Source organism: Cervus elaphus, chromosome 5 (assembly GCF_910594005.1).
Source record: "Cervus elaphus chromosome 5, mCerEla1.1, whole genome shotgun sequence".
Taxonomy (NCBI): domain Eukaryota; kingdom Metazoa; phylum Chordata; class Mammalia; order Artiodactyla; family Cervidae; genus Cervus; species Cervus elaphus.
This window is the reverse complement of record NC_057819.1, coordinates 25,662,231-25,688,736: the sequence shown is the minus strand read 5'-3', so window position 1 is coordinate 25,688,736 and position 26,506 is coordinate 25,662,231. Positions and strand designations below refer to the sequence as shown.

General features: G+C 50.1%; 1 protein-coding gene across 11 annotated transcripts in view; it reads left to right on the top strand.

The window, feature by feature from the left end:
* The window catches only part of RIMBP2 (RIMS binding protein 2), a 299,129-nt gene that overhangs the window by 256,739 nt on the left and 15,884 nt on the right, over positions 1 to 26,506 (top strand). For 7 of the 11 annotated variants that reach the window (XM_043902113.1, XM_043902114.1, XM_043902111.1 and 4 more), the window contains 8 exons: positions 3,898 to 4,049; positions 5,030 to 5,491; positions 6,830 to 6,973; positions 10,441 to 10,599; positions 13,407 to 14,114; positions 15,639 to 15,756; positions 22,772 to 22,953; positions 24,008 to 24,176. In XM_043902113.1, coding sequence (XP_043758048.1) covers positions 3,898 to 4,049; positions 5,030 to 5,491; positions 6,830 to 6,973; positions 10,441 to 10,599; positions 13,407 to 14,114; positions 15,639 to 15,756; positions 22,772 to 22,953; positions 24,008 to 24,176 — 2,094 coding nt within the window. The remainder of the gene's footprint in view (positions 1 to 3,897; positions 4,050 to 5,029; positions 5,492 to 6,829; positions 6,974 to 10,440; positions 10,600 to 13,406; positions 14,115 to 15,638; positions 15,757 to 22,771; positions 22,954 to 24,007; positions 24,177 to 26,506) is intronic. The other 4 variants (XM_043902119.1, XM_043902118.1, XM_043902116.1 and 1 more) reach the window with 2 other exon arrangements.

The following is a 26,506-nucleotide window of genomic DNA, read 5'->3' as shown; positions in this document are numbered from 1 at the left end:
TTCCATCATGCTCATCTTGGCTGGGGCACACATATTAGGTTGGCCAAAAAGTTCACTTGGGGTTTTCCATAAAATCTTAATGAACATTCTGGCATACCCCAAAACATGCAGCCCTTCTGAACAAGACAGCTGGGCCCAGGGTGGGAGCCTGAACACTTGGGAAGAGCAGCATTCCTGGAGCAAAGAAGATCATGTCCGCAAAAACATTCGAGGGCCTATTTTGATTTCTCAGCAGCCTTTCTTAGTCCTGTGATGTTCACAGAATTCCCTCTGGATGTTCCCACAGAAACATCTGTCTGGATACTTTCCTTGGATTTGTCTTCTGTGATTAAATTAATCCAGCTCTGCCCAACTTCAGTTGTCAAGTTGGTTTTACAAACAACTCAGTGGTTCTCCAGGATCATTTCTACCAGCTGCAGAAAGCCTAATATCTAATGCAAGATGGGCCCTCCATTTTGCAATGGATTTGCTTTTTATTGCATGTTGCTCTCCACTCTTTTTGAAATCCATCATCAGCTAGAGTCTGACCTGTGCATATATGCTCAATCATTCAGTCGCGTCCAACTCTTTTGTAACACCATAGACTGTAGCCCACCAGGCTCCTCTGTCCATGGAATTTTCCAGGTAAGAATACTGGAGTGGGTTGCCATGCCCTCCTCAAGGGGATCTTCCCAACCCAGGGATCAAACCGATACCTCTTGTGTCTCCTGCACTGGCAGGTAGATTCTTGACCACTGCACCACCTGGCAAGCCTAGAGTAATATAACCTACAAAGAAGCAAGGTCGGGGCAGTTGGGACAGACACTGTTTCAAGGAGAAAGTGGGTCTGAGCAGTAACTGATTTATGAAGGGTCCATTCATTCATCTTATAAGGTGATGTTAGATTTTCTGCCTATGAGGATGTTAATTGCAGATACAGTAAGTCCCCTACGTTTGAGCCTTCAAGTTGTGCACATTCAAAGATGTGAACGTGCGTTCAAATGTCTAATCATGGAAGTTAGCCCTGTGTCTGGCATACATTGTCAAATGCGTGCACCCTCTACAAGCAGTTGTACTTTTGTGTCCTTTACAAGTACTACATAGAGGACAGTAGTACAGTATCTTTATTTCAAGTCCAGGATGTCTGGAACCAAGCTTAAAAGCAGAGGTGACATAGCTGGTACTGCTAAGAAGCGCTAAGTGATAACAATGGAAACAAAAGTGAGAAAAACTGAAAGTGTGAATTGAGGTGAAAAGATAGCTTGCCCTCCATCTCCTATTGCAGATAATCCTTCAGTTCTACTATCTCCCACCTCCTCTCCCTCCTCCAGTCAGGAACTCTTCTTGTCTGTCCACCCAATACCAGCTGCTATACAGTGCTACTGTACTATTCAAAGTACTGTACTGTAAGATTAAAACGCTTTCTTTATTTTTTGTGTTTGTTATTTTTATGTATTATTTGTAAGAAAAGTATCATAAACTTAGTATAGTACTACAGAGCTGACTGTGTTAGTTGGGCACCTAGGCTAACTTTGTTGGACTTACGAACACACTGGACTTGTGAATCCACTCTCAGAACAGAACTTGTTTGTATGTAGGGGACTTACTGTGCAGACTGGAGCTATTCATTGATTCCTGCCATGAAGTCTTGTTGTCCATGCTGGGGGTGAAGAAGTGAGAAACACCAAATCTGGGGACCCCAGGGGCTCCAAGGAGAGGTGAGAAGCACATCCATTAGGACAGCCAGGAAAGGTTTCGTGGAGAAGCTCACTGAGATGGAGAGATTTGAGGACCAAGAGGAAATGCTGAGCCCAGGGCAGGATTCTACAGGTCCACACCCAGTTCCTGGGTGTCCTAGTTAGCTCGGGCTGATGTAACAAAGTACCATAAACTGAGTGGCTTATCAACAACAGACACTTATTTGTCACAGTCCTGGAGGATGGAAGTCCAAGATCAAGGCCTGGGCAGACTCAGTGTCTGGTGAACCCACTTACTGGTTCATAGACGGTGTCTCCTCTGCATCCTCACCTGGTAGACAGCACCTTGTTAATAAGGACACGAATCCTGTTCATGGGACCTCCAGCCTTGAGACCTGATCACCTCCCACAGCTGCCTTCTGTGAATGCCGTATGAATTTGGGGGGCACACATGTCCAGTCAGTCCATAGCAGACTAGCTCCTTTGCCTGCCCAGAAGGAGGGGAGTTTCAATCGTGGAAATGACACAGGTGACACGCATGAGGTGTGTGGTTGGACCAAACACCCCCACATGACAGAGAGCCACCTCTGGGCCCGTGGAGGGCTGGGCTGGAGCTGGCGGGTCACAGCTACTCAGGTCTTCCCCACTCACAGAACCCTGGCCCTCCACTGTTAATTGCTGTGCTAGCAGAAGCAGGCGTCCAGCAAACCCCCAGACCAGTTTCAGTGTTTGACCTACACCCTTAAGGATAATAAGCCGTCATTCCAGAGCCGTCGTCACATTTGAGTGAACCATCCAGGTTAAATCTAACTTCTGATCCCAGTTGCTCAGCAGTTCAGAAGCCTTGCATCACAGCGCGTTGAGGGTGGAGTCGCATTATGAACTGTAAGGCCAGCCCGGCTTCCAACACATGACAGCTGAGCGGCTTCCCTCGAACCTTAATTTCCTCATTTGCAAATGAGGATGCGCTAAACTCACAGGACTGTTGCGTGAATCAAGTGATGTCAGGTGTCCAAAGTGAGTAGCAGAATGAGCAGCAAGTAGAAAAGCTTCAGCAAAGAGCCCTTCCTCGCTTATGTAGAAATCCACAGGGCCACATCAAGGTCTTGGAAGAGGAGGCTCATAGCCTCCTTCCTGGAAGTTGCACATTTCTTTCAAAATATAATGCTATAGTTATAGGACCTTTGGGGCTTCCAGCGTGGCTTCCAGCGTGGCTCAGTGGTAAAGAATCCGCCTGCCAGTGCAGGAGACAAAGGAGACTCAAGTTCGATCCCTGGGTGGGAAAGATCCCCTGGAAAAGAAAATGGCAACCCATTCCAGTATTCTTACCTGGGAAATCCCATGGACAAAGAGCCTGGTGGGCTACAGTCCATGGGGCCACAAAGAGTCAGACACGACTTAGCAACTCAACAACAACGACAACATAGGACTTCTGCACCAGACCCGGAGGCAAGGGAGCTGCCCGAGGGTTGTAGGGCAGACGGGCAGTCCTACTGTCACCAGGAGCCACTGGGAAGGACCAGTGATGTGACACATGTCTGCTTGTTGCTTGAAGTAGCTGCTCAGGACTTTCAAAGCAAGTGTCTCAGCTGGTCGGCCAGGCTGTGTGTGTGTGTGTGTGTGTGTGTGTGTGTGTGTGTGTGTGTGTGTGTGTGTGTGTGTGTGTGTGTGTGTGTGTGTGTGTGTGTGTGTGTGTGTGTGTGTGTGTGTGTGTGTGTGTGTGTGTGTGTGTGTGTGTGTGTGTGTGTGTGTGTGTGGAGTTGGCATCCTGGTGGCTTCATCAGAACCACCTCTCTCCAGCTTCTGGTTCCATCCTCTCTCTCGAGGTGGCAAGATGGGTGTTGTATGGTCCAGTTTACTGCCCTCAAGTCTGATGGAGAGAGAGAAGGAGGGATGGAGGCAACTGGAGGGAGGAGGGGGCACAGAGAGAGAGGCTTTCCTCTGCAAACGCTGGGACCTGGTGGCCCACTGGCCAAGCCAGAGTTGCAGGTTGGCCTGGGGACCGAGCACTAGGAGCGGGTTCCAGAAGGGCCTGGCTGCATCCGGGAGCTGCTACTTCCTGGCCCTCCTGATCCGCCATCACACTTCGGACTCTCCCCTCGTCCCCTGGAGGCTGGAATGAAAGATCTCGTTCCCAGGTGCCACTGGCTGGTCAGGCATGGTAGCAGCTTGCCTGCCAAGGAGTCATGTCATGAAAGCTTCTCTGCCTCTGTCCCCCCAGGTCCTCCAGCACCCCCACAAGATGTTGCTGTCCAAGCTGGGGCCACCCCAGCCACCGTCCAGGTCTCCTGGAGGCCGCCCGCTCTGACGGCCACTGGGCTGTCCAATGGAGCCAATGTCACCGGCTACGGCGTGTACGCAAAAGGGCAGAGGGTGAGTTTTTATCGGGGCGGTGCTCACATCCAGGCCCCCCGGCCACTGCTCACCACTCAGCGAGGGGTGACCCTCCCTCTCTCCTCAATCCCCAAGACCCACTAGCAGTTACTAAGCATCCCCTACACCGCCACCCCAGGCCAAGCTGCAGAACATGGAGAACCTCCATCCTTTTCTGCTTCATCCTCTTTGCAGAATGTTCTCTGCCCCCCTCCTGCACTGATTACCTGCCCCAGTCTGATGGTAGTCCCTTTTCTTGTTCTCCCCTGGGTACCAAAAATTCACCTCTCTTGAGTCCCACGACATCAGGGCCCCCTCAATAGATGATGGGCTTGCGGATTCCACCATATCTATTCTTGGCGAGATGTAGTCTTGTCCAAACGCCTCGGAAACTGGAGGATCCTTAATGCGCACCATCGGGCAGCCCCTAATCTCAGCCCCCATCCCTGTCCTGGTACATGAAATAGACAGGGCTGCTTTAGGGGGGCGGGGCCTGAGCAAGCTTCTGTCTGTTCCCCACCCTCCCCACCCCATTTCCCCATACAGCCCGGAGGTGGTGTATCAGATGCTCACTCTGTGAGAGTGACTGCTGTAGGCCGAAGGCCCCCTCTCTGATCCCTGCTCCCCTCCCCGGAGGGGTCCACAGACATGCCTCCACCACAGCCGGAAGCCCGTCTGTTGTGGCCTCCCCATGGCATCTTCCTTGAGCCAAGCTTTGGCAGTAATAAGAGCCTAGTGTTCTGATTCCTCTGTGGCCCCCGCATCTGTTTCTAGATTGCTTCTAGACGTGGAAGAAAAGCATGTGCTCAGGTGTCCCTCCAAACCGCCAACATCTGAGCGGGAACTGGGGCTCCAGACGGATCTGATTTGCAGGCTGTGCAGCGCGGTCTGAGTTGGATGTCCATGGGAGGCCCGGGAGGCGTCTGGGGGACCTGGGGCGCGGGCAATCCCCAAGCCGAGCCGGCTTTCTCTGTGCGCAGGTCGCTGAGATCATCTCGCCCACAGCGGACTGCACGGCCGTGGAGCTGGTACGCCTGCGCAGCCTGGAAGCCAAGGGCGTGACCGTGCGGACCCTCTCTGCCCAGGGCGAGTCCGTGGACTCTGCTGTCGCTGCCATTCCCCTCGACCTCCTGGTGCCTCCAACCCCCCACCCGAGAACTGCTCCCACACCGAAGCCATTAGCAAGTGCCGGAGCCCCCGAAACCAAAGATGAGCACCCGGGTCCCCACGCCGTGGTGGACGAGGCCTGGGAACACGGCCGGGCACCCGCCCCAGCCCACGGGCACCTGCTGGAGCCGCCCGGCCTGCAGGGCTTGGGCCCCGGGCGGCGGTCGCCCTCGCCCAGCCGCATCCTCCCGCAGCCGCAGGGCACCCCGGTCTCCACCTCGGTCGCCAAGGCCATGGCCCGGGAAGCCGCACAGAGGGTGGCCGAGAGCAGCAGGGTAAGGCCAGGTGTTTTCCTCACTGGTTCAGCTGCCCGCGGAATGCGGTTCATCCCTGCAGCCCAGCTGTGATGGAATCTCCTATCCGCACCCCGAGTCCGTGGGGATAAGCACTCCAAACACCCAGCCCCCGAGAATGGCTGCCTTGACTTGGGAAGAAGGATGCTCTGTTTATCTGACCAGTCTTAGGTCTTATCCTGATGGAATCAGGATCCATTTCATAGATATGGACCTAGAAAACCAGAGGAAATGGTTATCTACCAGCCTGGCTTAGCAAAGGGGCTAACAACCCACTATCCGGGTGGTCTCTGTCCAGGGATCTGAGGTGCCTCCTGGGAGTTGGCTTGGGGACCCATCTTCCTAAACAAAGGTCACCTTCTGGCTGACTTCAGACTTCTAGCTCTGTGTGTGTGTGTGTGTGTACATACACAGACATACATACAGGTGTTTGTATACATACACATACAGAGAGACACTTATATACACATATGTATACATACAGACGTGTTTCCCTGGTGGCTCAGATAGTGAAGAATCTGCCTGCAACATGGGAGACTCGGATTCAATCCCTGGGTTGGGAAGTTCCCCTGGAGAAGGGAGTAGCAACCCATTCCAGTAATCTTGCCTGGAGAATTCCATGGACAGAGGCTACAGTCCCTGGGGTAGCAAAGAGTTGGACACGACTGAGTGACTAATACTGGTATGCATACACACCTGCATGTAGAAGTGCAGGCACATACATATATTTGTCTGCCTGTCACTCAAAATTGCCTGGGTCCTGGGGAGGGGGAGTATTTGGATGACGGTGGGACCACGTCCCGGGTGAAATGTGCAATGAGATGGGAAGTTGTAGGAAACACCCGTGAAGGGATGCAGGAGAGCTGAGGAGGAGCTGAGCTAGGCCACGCCCTCTTCCTGCCCCTCTCTTCCTTTAGTTCAGTTCAGTCTCTCAGTCGTGTCCGACTCTTTGCGACCCCATGAATCGCAGCACGCCAGGCCTCCCTGTCCATCACCAACTCCTGGGGTTTACTCAAACTCATGTCCATCGAGTCGGTGATGCCATTCAGCCATCTCATCCTCTGTCATCCCCTTCTCCTCCTACCCCCAATCCCTCCCAGCATCAGGGTCTTTTCCAGTGAGTCAGCTCTTCGCATGAGGTGGCCAAAGTATTGGAGTTTCAGCCTCACCATCAGTCCTTCCAATGAACACCCAGGACTGGTCTCTCTTCCTTGGGTGAATCCATCTACCAGGGTGCCCAGTTCATCTGCTCCAAGCGGGAGGTCAGGGCCCCAAGGTCAGGTGGCCTCTGCCCTGAAGCCTCCCCTCTCCTCTCCCAAGTTAGAGAAAAGGAGCCTCTTCCTGGAGAGGAGCAGCGGACAGTATGCAAACTCGGACGAGGAGGACGGCTATGAGTCTCCGGACGTCAAGAGGAGGGGCGCATCTGTGGATGAGTTCCTGAAAGGCTCGGAGCTGGGCAAACCGGTGAGCTCTGCCTACTCCCCTCCACCATGGTGACTCCCTGTGAGAAGGGTTCAGGCCCCTGCATGCTCCGGGTCTGTGAGAAAGATAAAGGGATACAGACCTTTATCTTGTGGGTGACAACAATCACAGTCAATTTGGAAAGTTTAGACTGAACGGTGCCTGTGCATTTGTGACCTCACTAGGGGACAATTTCAAAAGTCTGTATGTGAGCCTTTTGCCCTCCCAACTGCCCTGTCCGAGGATCCGTTCATGGGCTGATTTTGTGCATCAGGTGAGTCTCCAGGTGACCACCTGGTCTCAGTGTAGGCAAAACCTACCATTTGTTTCTTTACTTTTGTTCATCAGGAAGGTATGTGATGTGCATCAGCTAAGTGCTATGCATCATGGGAGATTCAGAAATTGAAAGGTCCATATCCCACCCTTGGAGAGATGAAATGTCAGGGCTTCTCCTCCCAGACAAGGCTCACAAGTGACAAGTCCATCCAAGATCAGTTCTGTCTCCAATTTCTGATCATGCATATTCTAATGAAAATGTCCTTGAATGGTGTCAAGCCCCAGTCCTGGGCAACAGGGAAGGGTGGGGCCGGAAGAGTCCTCAGATCTTGAGATATCAGAGAGCGAAGTCCTCTCAGTTGTCAGACCCTTCAGTCCCATCAACGCATAGCTCTCCAGCAAGGCAGTGTCTGTACCTCCACGAGAAGAGGGCCTTGGAATCTCATAGACTTGGGGTCACTTCCTGGCTCTGCCACTGCTAGCAGGCAAGTGACTCAGCTTCTCCAATCATCAGGTTCTTTATCTAAAAGATTAAGATCATTCTACTTGTATTCTTGTAAACACAAGAAACAGAATGCCCAACTAATAATGACTAAGATAACAAAGACATTACATTCTCCCCATCATAGGAAGCCTCAAGGAGGAGGCTGCAAAGTTGATTCAGTTGTTCAATTGTGTTCCAGCTCTGTGTTCTTTTTTTTTTTTTAATTGAAGGATAATTGCTTTACAGAATTTTATTGTTTTCTGTCAAACCTCAACATGCTCTGGGTTCTTAATCTTCCATTCTTTTGACCTTTCTCTCATGGTTACGAAGTGAATGCCATAGCTCTAATCATCACACTCATATGACAGCATCCCAAGAAGGATGGAAAGAAGGAAGGAGGGAGGGGGTTTTCTTCTCAGGCACATCTCTCTTAACTGGTAGGATAACATTTTCCAGAAGCTCCATCACACTTCTCATCTCACTGAGTAGACCAGGGTCATGTGCCCACCACCAAGAGATTCCTACGAATGTCCTATCCATGATAAATTTGGCAAACAATAGACACTTACTTCCATCCCATGAGTTTATTACTAACTCATCATTGGGTTTGGATCAAATGAGACTGTGTTCTCTAGGGGAGTTCCTTCCCATTTGCTTTGGGAAGCCCTCATCCAACCAACCTGATGTTTGTTTATTCATCTAAAACCAATTCACTTTTATGTCTTCTCCAAGGCACTTAATTGAAAGAAATAGGATTGGAGCAGGTCAAATGATGCTGCACAGACTTCTCTGACTGAGAACATCCAGGCCACCAATCTGAGGGCTCAGCTGAGGTGGGACCCCCCGGTGGGTCCCCCCCCCACACTGGGCGCTCATACTGCCTCCCCATGTCTTTATATAGAGGAGCAATTGAAACCATTTTTTAAAGTTTTGTTTTGTTTCACAAATGAGCAGTTTTTTTCCCCCTATTTTTTTCGCTGTGCCACATGGCATGTGGGAATCTTAGTTCCCCAACCAGGGTTCAAACCCATGTCCCCTGCAATGGAAGTGCAGCATCTTAACCACTGAACTGCCAGGAAGTCCCTAAGCTGGATGTTTTTAATAAACATGTCACAAGATGCTATTAAATACACTTGTCTTGTCGCCCACCAGGAAAATAAAGAAATCGATCTTCATCAACACTGTTCAGCAGAAGCAGAATAGCTTTGTGTGTGTTTCAAAGTCAAAAGTCAAAGTGTTAGTTGTTGAGTTGGGTCCGACTCTTTTGAGACCCCATGGACTGTAGCCCATCAGGTTCCTCTGTCTGTGGGATTCTCCAGGCAGGAATACTGGAGTGGGTTGCCATTCCCTCCTCCAGGGGATCTTCCCAGCCCAGGAATTGAATCCTAGTCTCCCACATTGCAGGCAGATTCTTTACTGCTTGAGTCACTGGGGAAGCCCCCTATGCGTGTTTGGGGCTCATAAATTGGAGCTCATAAGGTGTGCTATATGAGCTGCTGGAAACGCTCCGAGCTGCCGAGGGAGGCACTTGCTTTGTGGATGGGAAGGGGCTGCTGAGTTGGACCCGCCCCTCATCCCAAACCCCATCAGGGCGGCTGGTGGTTCAGTTTACACATTAGTCAGCAAGCTTACTTTTACTTGCTCTTTTTTTTTTTTAAATGGGTAAATAAGTTCTGATTAAAATTTGGTTTTGTCATTAGGATGATCATTTATGTTGTGGTCATTCAGGGAGAAAATTTGAACAATGTGGAAAGTGCTTATGTTAAATAAAAGATGCAGAAAAACACACTTGTTTATAGAATATGAGCACAGGATGTACAAAGTAGCAGAGAAGATGAAAATATACCAAAATGTGAAGGAAAATAGAAAAGGGATGCGGAGGGAGAAGGTAAAAATCAACCTTCTCAAGATTGCCTCTGCTGCTGCTAAGTCGCTTCAGTCGTGTCCGACTCTGTGCGACCCCATAGACGGCAGCCCACCAGGCTCCCCCGTCCCTGGGATTCTCCAGGCAAGAACACTGGAGTGGGTTGCCATTTCCTTCTACTTGCTCTTCTGTTGACCCTTTCCTCTGTCCCCAGGCTTTTTGCCAAGCAGCCCCAGTGGCAGGTCTTCTTCAGTGTGGGTGGCCAGACTGGCCGCAGAGTGGGCACACCCCACGGGGTGTCCCACCCCACCCAGACCAGGCTGTTCACCAATAACCCAGTGTGCACATGCGTGAATTTCAGACTCCATGCTTTTCTTAAAACTCCTAGACACCTTTATTAGTGCATACGCCCCTGCTTGCCCACCACCCATCACTGTCTGCTGCACGACCCTAGATTTAACATACATGCATGTCTCTGAGCCGTGCTGCCACCTGCGTTTACAACCTCTCACTTGCGTCTTTGTCCAGCCACAAAGTTGGAGAGGCTGCCGGTACCTAGAAAAGTGATGTTTTCCCATGTGTATTCTGTCCTGCCCGGAGCCCAGGAGGGGCCTCTGCCTGTCCCCCGTCCAGACTTGGAGTGAGAACGCCTGGTCTGGTCCTCTCTCTGCCATCCCGGCTCCCCTTGAGCTTGGGGACTGTGATTCCCTCCCCTCCAGAGTGAGTGGTTCTCACCCAGACACACAGACACATCCCTGAGCTCGAGAGTGGGCAGAGCAGGGGCGGGGTGTGGGACTCCATGTGTTGGAGTCGCCCCTCCATCCATGTCCTCTTCTCCTGCCCCAGCCACACTGTTGCCATGGAGACGATTACCACACGGAGAGCAGCCGGGGGTCTGACCTCTCGGACATCATGGAGGAGGATGAGGAGGAGCTGTACTCTGAAATGCAGCTGGAGGACGGGGGCAGGAGGCGGCCGAGCGGCACGTCCCACAATGCCCTCAAGGTCAGTGCGGGGGCGCTGCCCCCGTCCCCGCCGTCCCCCATCCCTGTTCCTTTGGGGGGCTGTGCAGCTGGCTCCAGAGGGGCCTTGCCCGGCAGGCACAGTCCCCAGATTTGGATGGGCTTCTCTCGCTATTGAATCTGCACTCGGGGTCTCCCGTCCCTCCTCTTGGTCAAAAGTCTGGGTGAAGGAGTCTGGGAGAATCCACTGGGCATCCCTGGGTCGCCCAGCTCTGTACTAAGAACCCAATCAGAAAGAATAGAATGGAGAAGCTTCCACCCCCAGCCCCAAACCCCTGGCCGCATGTCTGTCTGCAGAGCAGCAGGCGCTAGGAGGGCGGGAGCCTGTCTCTGAGTCTGACTAGAGATGGGCAGCTGGGGAGTTGGGAAGAGATTCTTTAGTGAAATTGACCGAGGTGGACCCTGCTGGATGGCTGGAGGGCCAGGGGGAGAGGACCTCAGAGGAGGGTCAGTCGACCTCCTGGGGTCCACACACAGGCCCCTTCTCAGACACCTCCCACCAGGGATCGTGGGATCCTCTGGCTCTGCCTCTGATGTGGCTTTTGGCGAGGGGTTTGATGAGGGTCACCTTGATGGAGATTGAGCTCAAGGCCCCCATGGACCCCACCGCTGGGGTGCGCCCCCTTCCTTGTCTGAGAAGCTGTGTTGCCGCTGCTGCTGCCGCCTGCTCGGGCTTCTGCTCACTCGGCACAAGGGGGTCACCCTGTGTACCAGACCCTCCGCCAGGCTGAGGGGTGAGGACAGACGTGGCCCCCGAGCTCCAGCAGCTGCAGGCCTAGTGGGGGAGACAGACGGGTTGGGCCTTTGTGGGGGTTTTCAAATGAAAAGGGCCTTGGAGAGGAAAGTCCCGCTGGGGGATACGGTGCCCAAGCCTGGCCTTTCTCTGGGAAGACGGAACCACGCAGTTTGAATGGTGGACAGAAAGCAACATCCAAATCTGGCTGCCAGCTCAGTGCCCACTTGCATAGAGCAGACTGACTTATGTTCTCCTAGCAAAGGCGCCCGGCAGGGCCTTGGAGACACTGTCACCAAAGAACATGCCAGATCCCTATGCAAACCCCGCATGGTTGCAGCCCCCGCTACCCCGACTGGCTGACCCCGTCCCTCCTCCCCTGAGCCACTGTCCAGCAGGATTCACAGTGACCTTTCATGGCGGAGGACAGCCCCAAGCTGCCCGTGGTCCAGCCTGACCGCCCCTGCCTCCCGACACTTCTCTACCGCTGGGCGCTCTGATGAGGCAGGTGTCTGCCCCCATCCCCCCAGTGCCCCCGGCAGCCTCCCCACTTCTCCTTATGGAGGAAGCTTCTGGGATGCTCCTTCCTGCCAACTTTTAGCAAAGAAACCAAAGATCATCTTGTCTTTCCCAGGGAAAAGGGCTAGTTCATAAAATCACCCATGTCCTTCGCCCACCAGCCCGGCCGCCCTTAGAGCAGCCGCAGGGACAATCGGACCATCAGGCAGTGGGGCTGAGGCTCACTTCACTTCGTCCACAGGGTTCTGACATTTTTTTTTTAAAAGTTAGGAGACTTTACAGGCCGATCTGAGCCGCCCAGGCTCACCTCCCCTTGCGGGAGCCCCACGGAACCCCGTGCATCCCCACCCAGCTCCCACCCAGCTTCTGCTTCCTCACTGCCCTTCACCCCAGTGTTCCCAAACCTCAGGGTCTCAACAGCAAATGAACGAAGCGTGCGCCATGCTCCTCATTTTGGCTCTCTCGTGGGCTCTAGGCCTGCTATAGACGCTGCACTGGGTAAACCCATCATATGCCTGGGATCCGCAAGGCAGCATGGGGGTGAGGGCAGGGCAGCAAATCCTGATATTCCTCCACAACTCATCTCTAATGCGCATGCCCGGAGGCCTATGGGCGGAAAAGTGGGGGTCAGGCTTCCAGGAGTCAGCGAGGTGTCCCAGGAGGTCTACCCAGCGGGCTGGCCCAGCGGGAGCCGGGGATGGGTGTGCCAGCCATTCCTGGAGAGAGAACCACACTCCAGGACAGGAAGCGTGGGGTGTCCACCCTCAGCCTCCGTCTGGGTGGGCCAGCCCTGAGCCCCTGCTGCCCACACTGCTGGGGACGCGGCTCCTCTCTCCCGGCCCTGAGGTCTGGGGTCTGGAGGAGAGACTGATGGGCCCCAAGCCTTTGCAGACACGGGCCAAGCAAATGACTTTGGGTCGCTGAGTGCCAAGGTCCCCCGGGTTCACACCCTTCCACTTGAGCCGGGAGAGAGGCATAGGTGGGTTTCACAGGATGCTGAGTGCTTACAGGGATGAGCGGAGTGGAGCGGCGTGGCCGGGTTGGGGCCTCTGTGTTGCCAATGGTCTCCACTCACCGGCATCCCGGGGCAGCTGCCTTGGGAGTTTCTCAGGCTGCAGCCAGCGGCCAGTGAACTCGGACGTCCCCGGCGTCTGGGCACAGCCATGTCACAGACCCTAGCGCCTTGGTCAGTGTGAAGCCTCCTGCCTCCATCCTCCCCACGCCCACGGCCCAGCGGCCTCTCATTCCTTGGTTTGGCTGCATGGCTAGTCCTGACTGCGTCGGGACGCTCTGCGTGCGCTCGGCCCCCCGGCTGCGGCCCCATCCATCTAACCCATTCTGTTTTCATTCCAGAGCCCCGGCCAGAGCATGCCATCTGCCCCCACCCCCCGCCCCACCACGAGTACAAGCATGCTCTCTGTCCCTCATGGCCTCGGAGACTAATCTCTCTGTATTTTCTTTCCTTCCCTCTGCCCCCCTTCATATGCGATCATACACTGACTCCCGGCACCTGTGCTAACACACCCCCTCCCCTTAAGGAGTGCTCTAAGAATAGGACCACTGAACGTGCTTTCTCGGAGTTACCCGAGTACCCCCAACAGACCCACCACACTAAGAGACTTTTCAGTATCCCCGAAGTAGCGGAGGAGGATGGAGAACCTTGTGAGTTCCTGCATAAGCAGGCCTTAGGGTCCTCCTCCAGGGTCAGGACCGGGCTGGCCAGAGATCCCAGGCCCGCCAGGCCCTGCCGGGGGCACGAGGCCCTCCACGGATCCTGGTACCCCACGAAACCCAGGGGCCCCCAGGCCGACGACTTCGTATTCGAAGACAGAGGCTGTCGGTTCAGCCGCTCGGCCACCAGGAGCCCGGACAGCGGCCTGGACTGCGGCAGTGAAGAGGAGGAGATGCGATTTAGTTTCCGAAGCCCCACTGCCCAGTGCAGCCCCGGGCCCGGGCACTGTCCTTGTAGGAGGAGCCTGAGGCCCCTGCTGGCCCGGCGCCGGACGCTGACCAGGCAGAGCAGCATCGAAGAGGATTTTGGGGAGCCAGTGGAGCCCGGCGTCGTCGTCAGGAGCGATGGGCCCCACCCGAGCCCAGAGAGGTCCACCCCCAGCAAGTACGGCTGGGATGAGCCCACGGGCCGCGAGGATTTCCGAGATGCCTGGAAGAAAAGCATAAAAATGCCCGACAGTAGGGCCATTGCCCGACAGGCCCAGCCTCCTCCCCGGGTTGCAGACGGCCCTTTGGTGTGTGAAGTAAACCTCCCGCTCACATCCGCTTGCCAAACCAATCCGTTTTCATTCTTTCACCTTCTTTCTTTGTTTTGGTGTCCGTCCCGGGCACTCTCTCTGCTGGCTCTCTCTCGTTTTCCATGCATTTTTGATTTATGAAGCTTCCCAATCTTTTCACCATGCTGATGATTTCTTTACTTTGCTTTAGAATAATGATCCCCTTCCCACCTCCAAATCAGTGATGATTATGGCTGCTTTAATTAAAGGACAACTGAATCTAAATTTTAATTAAGGGTTAGCTGAACTCTGATTCTCCCAAAGTTTGACAACACGTCCTTTTCAAAACGAACCGTGGGGATGTATTTATGACTGACTGGTATTACTTACTGAGGGTTTTTTCCTGGTGGTGGTTTTGGTTTTGGGTTGTGGTTGGTTTTCCAGTTCATCCATAACTGGGGAAAAAAATGGAGAACAGTTATTGAAGAGATCCACGTTTGCATTTGTTTCCAAAGGTGTTTTTTTTTTTTTCACTTTTCTTTCCTGAGAGCAGTTTTGTGAATGAATTTTCCATCATCAGCTCTAGACACATCCCCGGGCCTTGTCTTCCAGGCTTGTGAGTGATTTTCAAGAGTAGGGATTCCTTCAAGGCTTCATTCATGTCTATATTGTGTCCTCTTTTCAGAACATTTGCTCCTGTCATGCTGAACTTTTCCATGAAAACACAGGTGAGACATCCCAGGGCGCCAGGCCTTGGGCTTGAGCCGGTGCAGTTTGCGACATGTCCACTAGAGGGCGCCGACCCCACAGCTTACCGACGCACCCGCAAACTGCAGCCCACTTCCTGTTCAAACTCATTTCTGAAGCTCCCAGCCCTGATTCATTCCGTGTCCCTGAAAAGGTCCTCAATTAAGTCACCAGTGAGCTGGAGGTTTTGCTTTGATTCTCGCATAGGATGCGAACCTTTAGTACGAATCAGAGGCAAAACTTATCCTTAAAGGAGAATAGTTCGGGTTAGCCCAGAAATGTGATTGGTTTGGAAGTCTTTGGATTAGCGTCAAGACGGCGCCATGAGTCTCAGAGCTGATAATGCACAGAAACTTCTGTCTTTGAGTTTTCGGTAACCTCGCACACAGCTTTGCCCAAGCGGGACATTTGGGAAATGCAGTGTTTTTCCCACCTTTGTGGTCACTGGAGGAGGGCTGACTGTAGAAAAGAGGTACCAAAGGCGTGACGAGGCTTATCTAAGCCACTCTCACTATGGCTCAAAATATTTGGCTTCAGCGGCAGTAACAGCAACAAAAAGATGCCTCCCGAGGGGTTCTCTCGCCCCGCCCGGAAAAGCAACTGTGCTGTAGAAGACGGGGTGCCTGGGGTGAGCACTCTTTTTCTCTTCCAGGTTATTCAGCTAACCTTTCAGTTAAAAGCTAAGTTTAGTTGCCTTTAGAGCTTCTGCTTCTAAGTTGACTTGATTTGGCTGAGTTAATTCTTTTCTTCCCACGGCTGGCAAGACTGATGACCGTGTCATTGTTTTGTCTTTAGATTTTAGGAAACCCGGTGACCGCAGGACGGGCTGATCGGGCGGATCACGTGGGCCGGAGGTTTTCCCACGGCAGTGCTGGTTCCCACAGGTCCCGGCCAATGATGGTCCATTCTGCGGGTTAGTGAGCCGGATGGAGGCCTCCGTCTTTCTTTTAACCACGGTGCACATGGCTCAATCTAAACATTTAAAAAAAAAAATTACTAGGAATAGCATTTTCAACTAAATACAGAAGACTCTTGGTTATTTATGGCAAAAGAAGGCGGAAACAGAACCAAATAAATGAAACCTAAATTTAAGTATTCTTAAAATATATTGACTTTGGAAGTCAATCTTCTCCCTACCAATTTTTATTTTTATTTTTTTGAACTGCAGAGGCTGTCATCCAAGCATGGAAGAGATGATAATGGGCCATCTCCCCACCTAAGTTCATGCTCTCCTGAAATGGTCAGAGCAGCAGAGACAGGGATGGGTGGCTGAACTCCAAATACCTAAATGAGCCCCCAGCCAGTGGAGAGTTATCTGTATGCATGAAACACTTGGGCAACTGGGGTTGAAAGTTATGAAAAACAGCAGGAGGCCTGAATGTGTGCCCTGAACTGTGTGTTGACCCTGTCTGTCCATCTGGCCACCTCCTTGTGCGTGAGTCATCCTCCAGCATCCAATTCCATTCTCTTAATTACTTTTTGGAAGTCAGCCAGCCGTGCTGAAAGCTGTCATTGTAGTCATTCTCATCAATCCACTAAGAGGGGGAGCGTGGCCGAAGGTCAGATGGAAACCTTTCTATTACTGGAATGAACCCCGGCATAACAGTTCCAAAAAGTATTATGTGCAAGATAATGGAATCTGGTAATCAGCACAAATAAACTAGCTTTTTGTGAAAACACACACACACACACAAGCGAAATAAAGCAAGAGACCCATTCATGGATCAGAAGTAGATGAGAGAGAAACACTGATCTGGTGGGACAAGGCTCAAGGAAAGCAACCCTTGGACAGTCCAGACACCTGGAAACAGCCCCAATCATGTTTAAATAGCTAAGGTTTAAAAGACAACTGGGCTTTCTTCACATCGGCCAAAAATAATGAAAAACTTTATGAACCAATACAGATCCCCTGAAGTTTTCTCCTTCTAGATGTTTCTTTCCCATAGAACCCAAACAATAGGGTAAAAAAGTTTCTTTTTCCATCTTTACAGTTTTTAGAATGTTTTTATTTTTATCAGTGAAAAGTTGCATAGAATGTTAAAGGACCTTTAAAACAACAGACTGTTTTCAGTTAGGCTAAAAAGTAATAAAATAAGCTGAAAAATAAAATCAGTTGGAAAACACTGGCTTCACATATTACAGACCCATGAGCAGAATTCTGTATATACTGTGTGGTGCTCAGTCGCTCAGTCGTGTCCAACTCTTTGCGACCCCATAGACTGTAGCCCACCAGGCTCCTCTGTCCATGGGGATTCTCCAGGCAAGAATACTGGAGTGGGTTGCCACGCCCTCCTCTAGGGGATCTTCCCAACCCAGGGATTGAACCCAGGTCTCCCACATTGCAGTCAGATTCTTTACTATCTGAGGCACTAGGGAAGCCCTTGTGTATACTAAACGTACATTATTTTTGAGTGTTGTAAATTAGTGCCACATCACTCAGATCTTTATTTAATTTGTGTATAATTGCCCCTGTAACAATTACTGAGGTTAAGTAGGATCTCCTGGCTTGTAAAATAAATGACTTGTAAATAAGAGTCTTGAGGAACAAGGTGAGGACCAGCTCAAGACCGTTCCTCCTGTTGAATTTGGTTCCTAAGTGCTCATTCAGTTGTGACTTTAATGAGTGAATGCTCCTTACGTGAACTGCCACTGTTTCTGTGGTTGAAGTTTAATGTGTGGCACTGGGAAGGGGTGTCCTCTGGACGGAGCTGCATGGGTCTCCCACTCCAGTCTCCTAGGACAGAGAAGAAGAGTCTTCAGGGCTGAAAATTAGGGTGCTACAAATTGTCAACTGGGCAAGGAAGTAAAGGAAAAACATAAGTGGACCCACAGCCTCCCCATCAGAGTCTTGGACAATACTTCAGGTGGATCTGTCTTAAGGGAAAGAATGCAGAAGGCTGCACATGTCTTAATTTTAATGAAAGACACTAGTTAAGTTAGTAGAGGACTTCCCTGGTAACTCAGCTGGTAAAGAATCTGCCTGCAACGTAGGAGGCCCTGGTTTGATTCCTGGGATGGAAAGATCTCCTGGAGAAGAGACAGGCTACCCACTCCAGTATTCCTGGGCTTCTCTGGCGGCTCAGATGGTAAAGAATGTGCCTGCAATGCAGGAGACCTGGGTTCCATCGCTGGGTTTGGAAGATCCCCTGGAGAAGGGAACAGCCACCCACTCCAGTTTTCTGGCCTGGAGAACGCCATGGACTGTATAGTCCATGGGGTCTCAAAGAGTTGGACATGACTGATTGGCTTTCACTTTACTTCAAGTTAGTAGAAAGAGAGTAATGCTGTGGTAACACCTTCACAAAGAAAAAAAAAATCCTCAATAATAGAACCCGAAAAATGTTAAATAAATCCATGATAGAATTTCTTTTATTGTACCTGTTCTCTTAGCATGGAGCAAGGCAAGAAAGCATAATTATAAAGCATAATTAGTATCAATCACTTTATATATTCATATACATATATTCACAGACCAAAGAACCTATTATATTTTCAAAAGACAAAAGTGACTCAAAGAAGAGGAGAGTCATGCCCAAAACTCTAGGAAGTGAATCGTCAGTGACATGTGAATAGGCTATTTTCCTCCAGCCTCTGTTTATTTAGTTATATTTTTCTTGTGCCAGTATTAGTAATTAATACTTTAGAAATCTGCCAACTCCAAAAATATCCTTTTCTTTTATGGAGAAACTCGTCTATAGACCGTATACTTCCTACATATATTTTTTATTAAGCAATGCCTTCACAGCTAAAATATAATATACTTTTAAATATACTCTGGATTTCCTTAATTAAGAAAACAATGCCCCTCCTGATTTAAAAAGATGAAAGTTATGTAGTTCCATATCTAGTAAATTCTAAGTCATGTAATTAGCATAACGAAGGCCTTATAACCTTAATCAATGACCCCAAGCGAGGATTTCATTGGGTTTGGTTTCTTCCTATGTAATTTTTGGTCTTTGCATTTATCTAGTTATTCACCTGGCAGATGAAAAGGCCCAAGGGTGTACCCATCTGAAAAAGAAATACCGCATCCGAGAGCATTCTGCTCTTACTAGTTGACTGTGAAAATCTCCATTTCCTCCCATTTTCTGGGTTATTTTGGCCACTGAGCTTACAAAGCAAGGAAATGCAGCACATTTTCTCTATATCCAGATGGGAATGACTTAACAAAACTTGACTCTCTAGAAAGGAGACTTGTCTCCCTGGGTTTCCCTATAAGGAGAAGAGGAGCAGCTGTAAAGTGTGTTTCATAGGTGACCCACTTTTTCCCTGTAGAAATTATAATGGAGAGGAGCAGTGGAGGCGGGTAGCCTCGGTCAGGTAGTGAGGGAAGTAGTTCAGTTATAGAAGACAGTGCTTATTCTGGCAGCACAGGTGGATTCGGGAGCCAACAGGGGCAAGTCAGGATCCTCAGCTTTGCATGTGGTATGCAGACCCCTCCTGCTTCCTGACAAAGACCCCCTCCTACCCCAGGTCAGGATATTCCACATCAGGGCAGAGGGAGGAGGGCCCACTCCCAGGTCAGACCGGCAGCTGGAGGTGAGTTCTTCCTTGAGTCTAGCCTGCCACCGAGAAAAGGAAGGGCCTCCCAGTCACCCACTCCAAACACTGTGAAGCCGGATTTGTGTGGACACGTTTCCACGGAGGCCACTGTTCTCTTCCCCTGAGGTCTGATTCCATAAAGTATCTACTGCACCTTCTCTGGAGGAAACACAGTGACATCATACCCACACTTCCACTCATACACACCAACTCCAAGTGCTCCAACCACTTCCGCCCCATCCCGGCTCCTCCCCGCAAACCAGAGAGAGATCCTGTAACAGTGTGGGTGACTGCCTGCTGTCCTCACTGAGCATGGTGCTAGCCTGAGATCCTCTTGCTGGCCTCCGTGCCTAATGCCTCCCACTTGGGCTTGGTGTGATTTGGGGCTTAAAGACACAGAGGCAGTTTTCCGCATATCACAGTGCCTGAACTTGAGCCAACTCCTGAGAGCACGCGAACTGTAGGAGTAACCCAAGGGTCTTCCAGAGTGATACTGACCTACCCAACACTCCCCTTGTGAACTTGCCTGTACATTCCAACTCCACGATCATCACGTCAACTTAGTCAAGGAAGCCCTAGGAGCCCTCTGGGTGGGTGCAGCCAAAGTTGTAGCCACAGTGCTCCTTCATTGACATTTCCCTCAGCTGAAATGGCACCCACTGGGTCACACTGCTGTTGTATTAAGCTCCTTCTGCAAAACTCCCAAGGTTATCCAGCTGAATTGAAAACAGGCATCCTTATGCTGCTAATGGTTTTCTCTACCATCAGCCACGAGCATGAAAAAACCACTGCATCGCTACACATACAGAGATATTCACAGGTCACGAGATGGTGTACCATGGTCTTCATGCTATTTAATTTAGAGGACATTTAATAACTAGGGGGACAAAGTATGAGATCTTCTCATTGACTATGTGTGCGTGTGTGCTAAGTCGCTTCAGTCGTGTCCAACTCTGTGCAATGCTATGGACTGCAGCCTGCCAGGCTCCTCTGTCCATGGGATTCTCCAGGCAAGAATACCGGAGTGGGTTGCTGTGCCCTCCCCCAGGGTATCTCCCCAGTCCAGGGGTCCAACCTGTGTCTCTTAACGTCTACCTGCTTTGGCAGGTGGGTTCTTCACCACTAGCACCACCTGGGAAGCCCTCTCATTGACTATAAACAAAATCAAAACTAGTGTGAAGAAAGTAAGGCCAGGCTGTTCAGTTTTGTTCCCTTTGAGCTTCCCTGATAGCTCAGTCGCTAAAGAATCAGCCTGCAATGCAGGAGACTCTGGTTGATTCCTGGGTTGGGGAGATCCGCTGGAGAAAGGATAGGCTACCCACTCCAGGAGTTGGGAGTTGGTGATGGACAGGGAGGCCTGGTGTGCTGCAGTCCATGGGGTCGCAAAGAGTCGGACACGACTGAGCGACTGAACTGAACTCACTCCAGTATTCATGGGCTTCCCTGGTGTCTCAGCTGGTAAAGAGTCTGCATTGACTATAAACAAAATCAAAACTGGTGTGAAGAAATTAGTAAGGCCATGCTGTTCAGTTTTGTTTCCTAGCCGAAGCAAAGTTACTGAATGTTTAGATTATCTTGGTATCCTAAAAGGATCCTGAATTCAAATAATGTTAACAGTTCACTGCATTTTAAAGACCAACCTTTCCTGCAGTTAAAGTGCTTTATTATTTTTCAACTGCATGTTTCTGCTGGTGAAAGAAGCCAAGACTCTGGCTCTCCCCACACCCTCCGTGTTACCCACACAGCTTTGACATCCTCTTGTCCCGCCTCCTGTGCTCCTTGCACAAATTTTGACTGGCCGTTTTTCCCACCCCTACCCTCCTTTCTGATGATTGGAGTTTTTCTCATTTGCTTCCCCACTGATGTTCTGAGTCCTTCTCATGTAGTCAAAACAGTATAATTCACTAGGAGATGTTTGTTCTCTCTATATGCATATTAATAAATGTATACATACATAGTGAGATATATGCATATCTATAATGATATTTAATAATGTTGATGTTCAGTTGCTCAGTAATGCTGGTCTCTTTGTTACCCCATGACTGCAGCATGCCAGGCATCCCTGTCCTTCACTATCTCCTGGAGTTTGCTCAAATTCATGTCCATTGAGATGGTGATGCTATCCAACCATCTCATCCCCTGCTGCCCCCTTCTCCTTTTGCCTTCAATCTTTCCCAGCATCAGAGTCTTTCCCAATGAGTCAGTTCTTTTGCATCAGGTGGCCAAAGAGCTTTAGCATCAGTCCTTCCAGTGAATATTGAGGGTTGATGTCCTTTAGTATTGACTGGTTTGCTGTGCAAGGGACTCTCAAGAGTCTTCTCTAGCACCACAATCCGAAAGCACCAATTCTTTGGTGCTCAGCCTTGTAATACATATGCATATATACTAGGATTTCAAAAACAAAAATAGTCTTTAGACGCTCAGTGGTAGGCAGACTTGAAACTCAGTTCTTCCAGGAAGTCATTAATTTACTGTAATGCATTCATTGCCACTTACCTGTTTGGAGCCAAGTGAGCAGCTGAGTCACCTGTATCAAACTTTGACTAACAGGCAAATACATCTTTTAACATCCTTGTGCCCTGACTCGTCTGCTAATGGAAACCTAGAGGGTCTCTGGGTCTCTGTGCTTGACTCCTAAACAGGTCCTTCCTAATCCCGGGATTTGGCCACCCGTCACCCACCCCCCAGCGGGTGCTCAGACCAGTCCTGCCAGGAGGTCATTGAAACACAGCCCTTTATCTCTCGCTGTCTTCACAAGCAGCCCACCTACACTCACCCTGCTGCCTACGTTTTATACTAGTTCTTAGCTTTTCAAACCCATCTCTGTCGAGGTGATCCATTTCTGCCTGCATGCTGAGCTACACATTTTTTTAAGAATTCATTTTTATGACTTTATGGATTATGTTGGTTTTGGCTGTGTTGGGTCTTTGCTGCTGCATGGGCTTCTCTCTCTTGCGGCCAGTGGGGGCTGCTCTCTAGTTGTCATGCACGGGCTGCTCGTTGTGGTGGCTTCTCTCCTTGCAGAGCACAGGTTCTAGGCTACAGGCTTCAGTAGTTGCAACATGTGGGCTCAGTGGGTGCGGCTCCTGGACTCCAGAACACAGGCTGAATATCTGTGTTAATGGGCTTAGTTGCTCCGAGGCACACATTGGATCTTCCCACATCAGGGATCGAACCTGCATCTCCTGCATTGGCAGGTGGATTCTTTACCACTGAACCAACTAGGGAAGCCCAGCTACACATTTTTTTTTTTTAAATACTTAAAGTGCCTCCCTCTTCGTTTTCCAAAGCCACACTTTGTATAACAGCTCACATTTCTCGGTAAAGCAGGGAGGATGTCTGGTGGGAATCACTTAGACTCTGTGCTTTATCCCATGCACCCCCAGATGAGTATGGGCGGGACCGACTTTCTCCGGACTTCTACGAAGAGTCAGAGACAGACCCTGGGGCAGAGGAGCTCCCAGCCCGCATCTTTGTGGCCCTTTTTGACTACGACCCCCTTACCATGTCCCCGAACCCAGACGCTGCGGAAGAGGAGCTTCCCTTTAAAGAAGGGCAGATCATCAAGGTGGGTGCATGGCCCGGGGGGTACAGGTGGTGGGGGAGGATGGGGAGGGGGTGATCACCAGACCCAAGTGCCTTAGCACAGGGGTCCCCAACCCTCAGGTCATGGACCAGTATGGGTCTGTGGCCTGTTAGGAACCGGATTGCACAGCAGGAGGTGAGTGGCGGGTGAGTAAGCAAAGCTTCATCTGTATTTACGGCCACTCCCCATCACTCACATTACCACCTGAGTTCTGTCTCCTGTCAGACCAGTGGCAGCATTAGATTCTCATAGGAGTACAAACCCTACAGTGCTTGAATCATAGGGGAAGCCACCGCCACCCCCAATCTACGGAAAAATTGTCTTCCACAAAACCAGTTCCTGATGCCACAAAACTTGGGGACAGCTGCCTTAATACCTCAAAACGACAGGCTACTTTCTCTTGTATTTGACATTCAGCCTCCTATCAGTAGTGGAGGAGGAGCCTGAGTCTGGAGTCAGAAGGAAGACATGGGGTGCTCCCTAGGAGAGGGGAAAGGGCCTTGAACCCTAAGTTTGCAAATTTCTGAAAGGGCAATGACAATAACCTTTGAAAGAGGTCCTAATGTTTGCTAAGTAAAACAGGGGCTCTAGGGATGGTGATGCTTACCCCGCAGAATAGTATGCACAGAATCCCTCTGTGAGTTGAGGTTTTTCACTTCTAGAATGCCAGACAGTGGCGCTGTCTTCTTATGGAGGAATCATTTGTTACACTACACTTGCATGTGGGGTTGGGGGCGGGGGGGGCTTAACTTGTGTGCATTCACACACATGCATTCAGCTAGCAAAGCCCTGGCCTCACCTGGAAGCCCCTTGCTCAGCGGGAGCTCCAGAGGCTGTCCAAACCCTGGAGGAGAATCAGGTTCTTAGACATGCAGATTTTTAGGGTGAGGGCCATGTGTACACACTTATGCCCATAAGCAGTGATATTCCGTGTTCTTCAAGTCTGTGTCTGACTAGCTGTGACTCTGGCATGAACAGAGCTGATCTATTTCTGAACCGGCCACCCCAATGCCTTGCCTTCTTCCGACGACTCCAGGTGTATGGTGATAAAGACGCTGATGGATTCTACCGCGGGGAAACCTGTGCCCGGCTTGGCCTTATTCCCTGTAACATGGTCTCTGAAATCCAGGCAGATGATGAGGAGATGATGGACCAGCTTCTCAGACAAGGCTTCCTCCCTCTGAACACACCTGTGGAGAAAATAGGTAAGAGGCCGTGCCCGGCTCACCTGTGAACCTGCAGGCCAGGTGGCACCTGCCTTCTCGAGGGTTTTTTAGCACAAAATACCAGCCCAGGGCTTCCCTGGTGGCTCAAGGGTGGAGCGTCCACCTGCCCATTCAGGGGACACAGGTTCCATCCCTCTACCGGGAAGATCCCACAAGCCTTAGAGCAACTGAGCTCGTGTACCACAACTACTGAGCCTGTGCTCTGGAGTCCGGGAGCCACAGCTACTGAAGCCCGTGCTCCACAAGAGAAGCCACCGCAACGAGGATCCTGAGTACTGCAACTAGAGAGTAGCCCCAGATCACTGCGACTAGAGAAAACCCGAGTGCAACAACAAAGACCCAGCGCTGCCAACAATTAAAGAAAATATATTTTTTTAAAACTACGGAAAAAAACCCCCCCACCAACTCAGGGCAGGAGGCAGCACTGAGCGGAGGAATGAATGCTTTCTTGTTTTTTTTAAAAGATATTTCATATAGTTCCCTGTGCTACACAGTAAATCCTTGTCACATAACCATTTTATTTTTTGGCCACACCAGGCATGTGGGATCTTAGTTCCCAGACTGGGAACTGAACCTGGGCCCCGTGCATTGGAAGCACAGAGTCCTAAACACTGGACCACCAGGGAAGTCCCCCAAATCTGAGTGTTAACCAACAGATTTTCTTGGGCAAAACCCACTCTGGAAACCAAGGTTTTAACAGTCCTGACATACAGACATATAGGCATCTAAATATTTATGAAAACACAGATGATCTTCTCATGAAAGATGAAGTATAGCCTTACTTACTAAAAGTCTATCACATTTAGAAGGTAAACAACATTTTGGGGTTGTTTTGGATGGAATGTTTGTGTCCCCCTAAAATTCATTTGTTGAAACTTTAATCTGCAATGTGATGGTTTATTAGGAGGTGGGGTCTTTGGGAGTGATCTAGTCATAAGGGTGGAGCCCTTATGGATGGGGTTAGTGCCCTTATAAAAGAGACCCCAGAGAGCCCCTCCCCCTTTCCATCACGTGAGGACACAAGGAGAAGGAAGTCATCTGTGGACCAGGAAGGAAGGAAGCAGGTCTTCATCAGACATCAAGTCAGCCAGCACCTTGATCTTGGACTTCCCCCATGCCAGGACTGTGAGAAATGAATGTTTGTTGTCTCAGCTCCCAGTCCATGGCACTTTGCCATCTCAGCATGAATGGACTGATACTGGTAATATACTTGGGTTTTTGTTTAATATTTATTTATTTGGCTGCTCCGTGTCTTAATTGTAGCATGCGGGATCTTTAGTTGCAGCCTGTGGGATCTACTTTGCCCGCCAGGGACTGAACCTGGGCCCCATGCTTTGGGAGCACAGTCTTAGCCACTGGGCCACCAGGACACTGGTACTACTTTGCACATTGACTATCTATGATAAATTTCAAAGGATGATTGGGTAGTGGTATGCTTTCCATTCTTCAGGTGAATTCAGCTTATCCAAAGACATAAAAGATTTTTACCCTTTAATTTGGATACGAAATTCTTTTGTTTATCTAGAACCACTGAGCAAATAGTAAAACTGTTTCTAGCAACATTACATTTATGGTCTTTAATTTTTCCATGTGCAAGGAAAATCTACTCATTCAAAAGGCCTCTCCTTCTTCTAAATAACTGTAGAAAGAAAGACTCATGGCATTCACATTTAAAGTTTTAATACTTCAAGACATTACATTCACTTCTTTTTTATTGTTTAACCTTTTTCTAAATTTATTTTTATTGACTTATAGTTGATTTACAATGTTGTGCCAATCTCTTCTGTGTAGCAAAGTGAATCAATTATACACATATGTACATTCTTTTTAATATTCTCTTCCATTATGGTTTATTACAGGATATTGACTATAGTTCCCTGTGCTATACAGTAGGACCTTGTTATTTATCTGTCCTATATGTAATAGTTTGTTGTGCATTGTGTGCATGCCCAGTCATGTCTGACTCTTTTGCGACCCCATGGACTGTAGCCCGCCAGGCTCTCCTCTGTCCATGGAACTTTCCAGCCAAGAATACTGGAGTGGGTTGCCATTTCTTCCTCCAAGGCATCTTCTCAACCCAGGGATCAAATCTGTGTCTCCTGGATTGGCAGATGGATCCTTAACCACGAGCCCCCAGGGCAGCCCACATGTAATAGTTTGCATCTGCCAATCCCAAACTCCCAGTCCATCCCGTTACCTCCCCTAGATTCACTTCTAAATCACACTCCAGACAAAGTTCAGTGGTTCAAGTAATTTGCATGATTTTAAGGACAAACACAAAAATCAAATATCTCAACCTTTTTGGTATT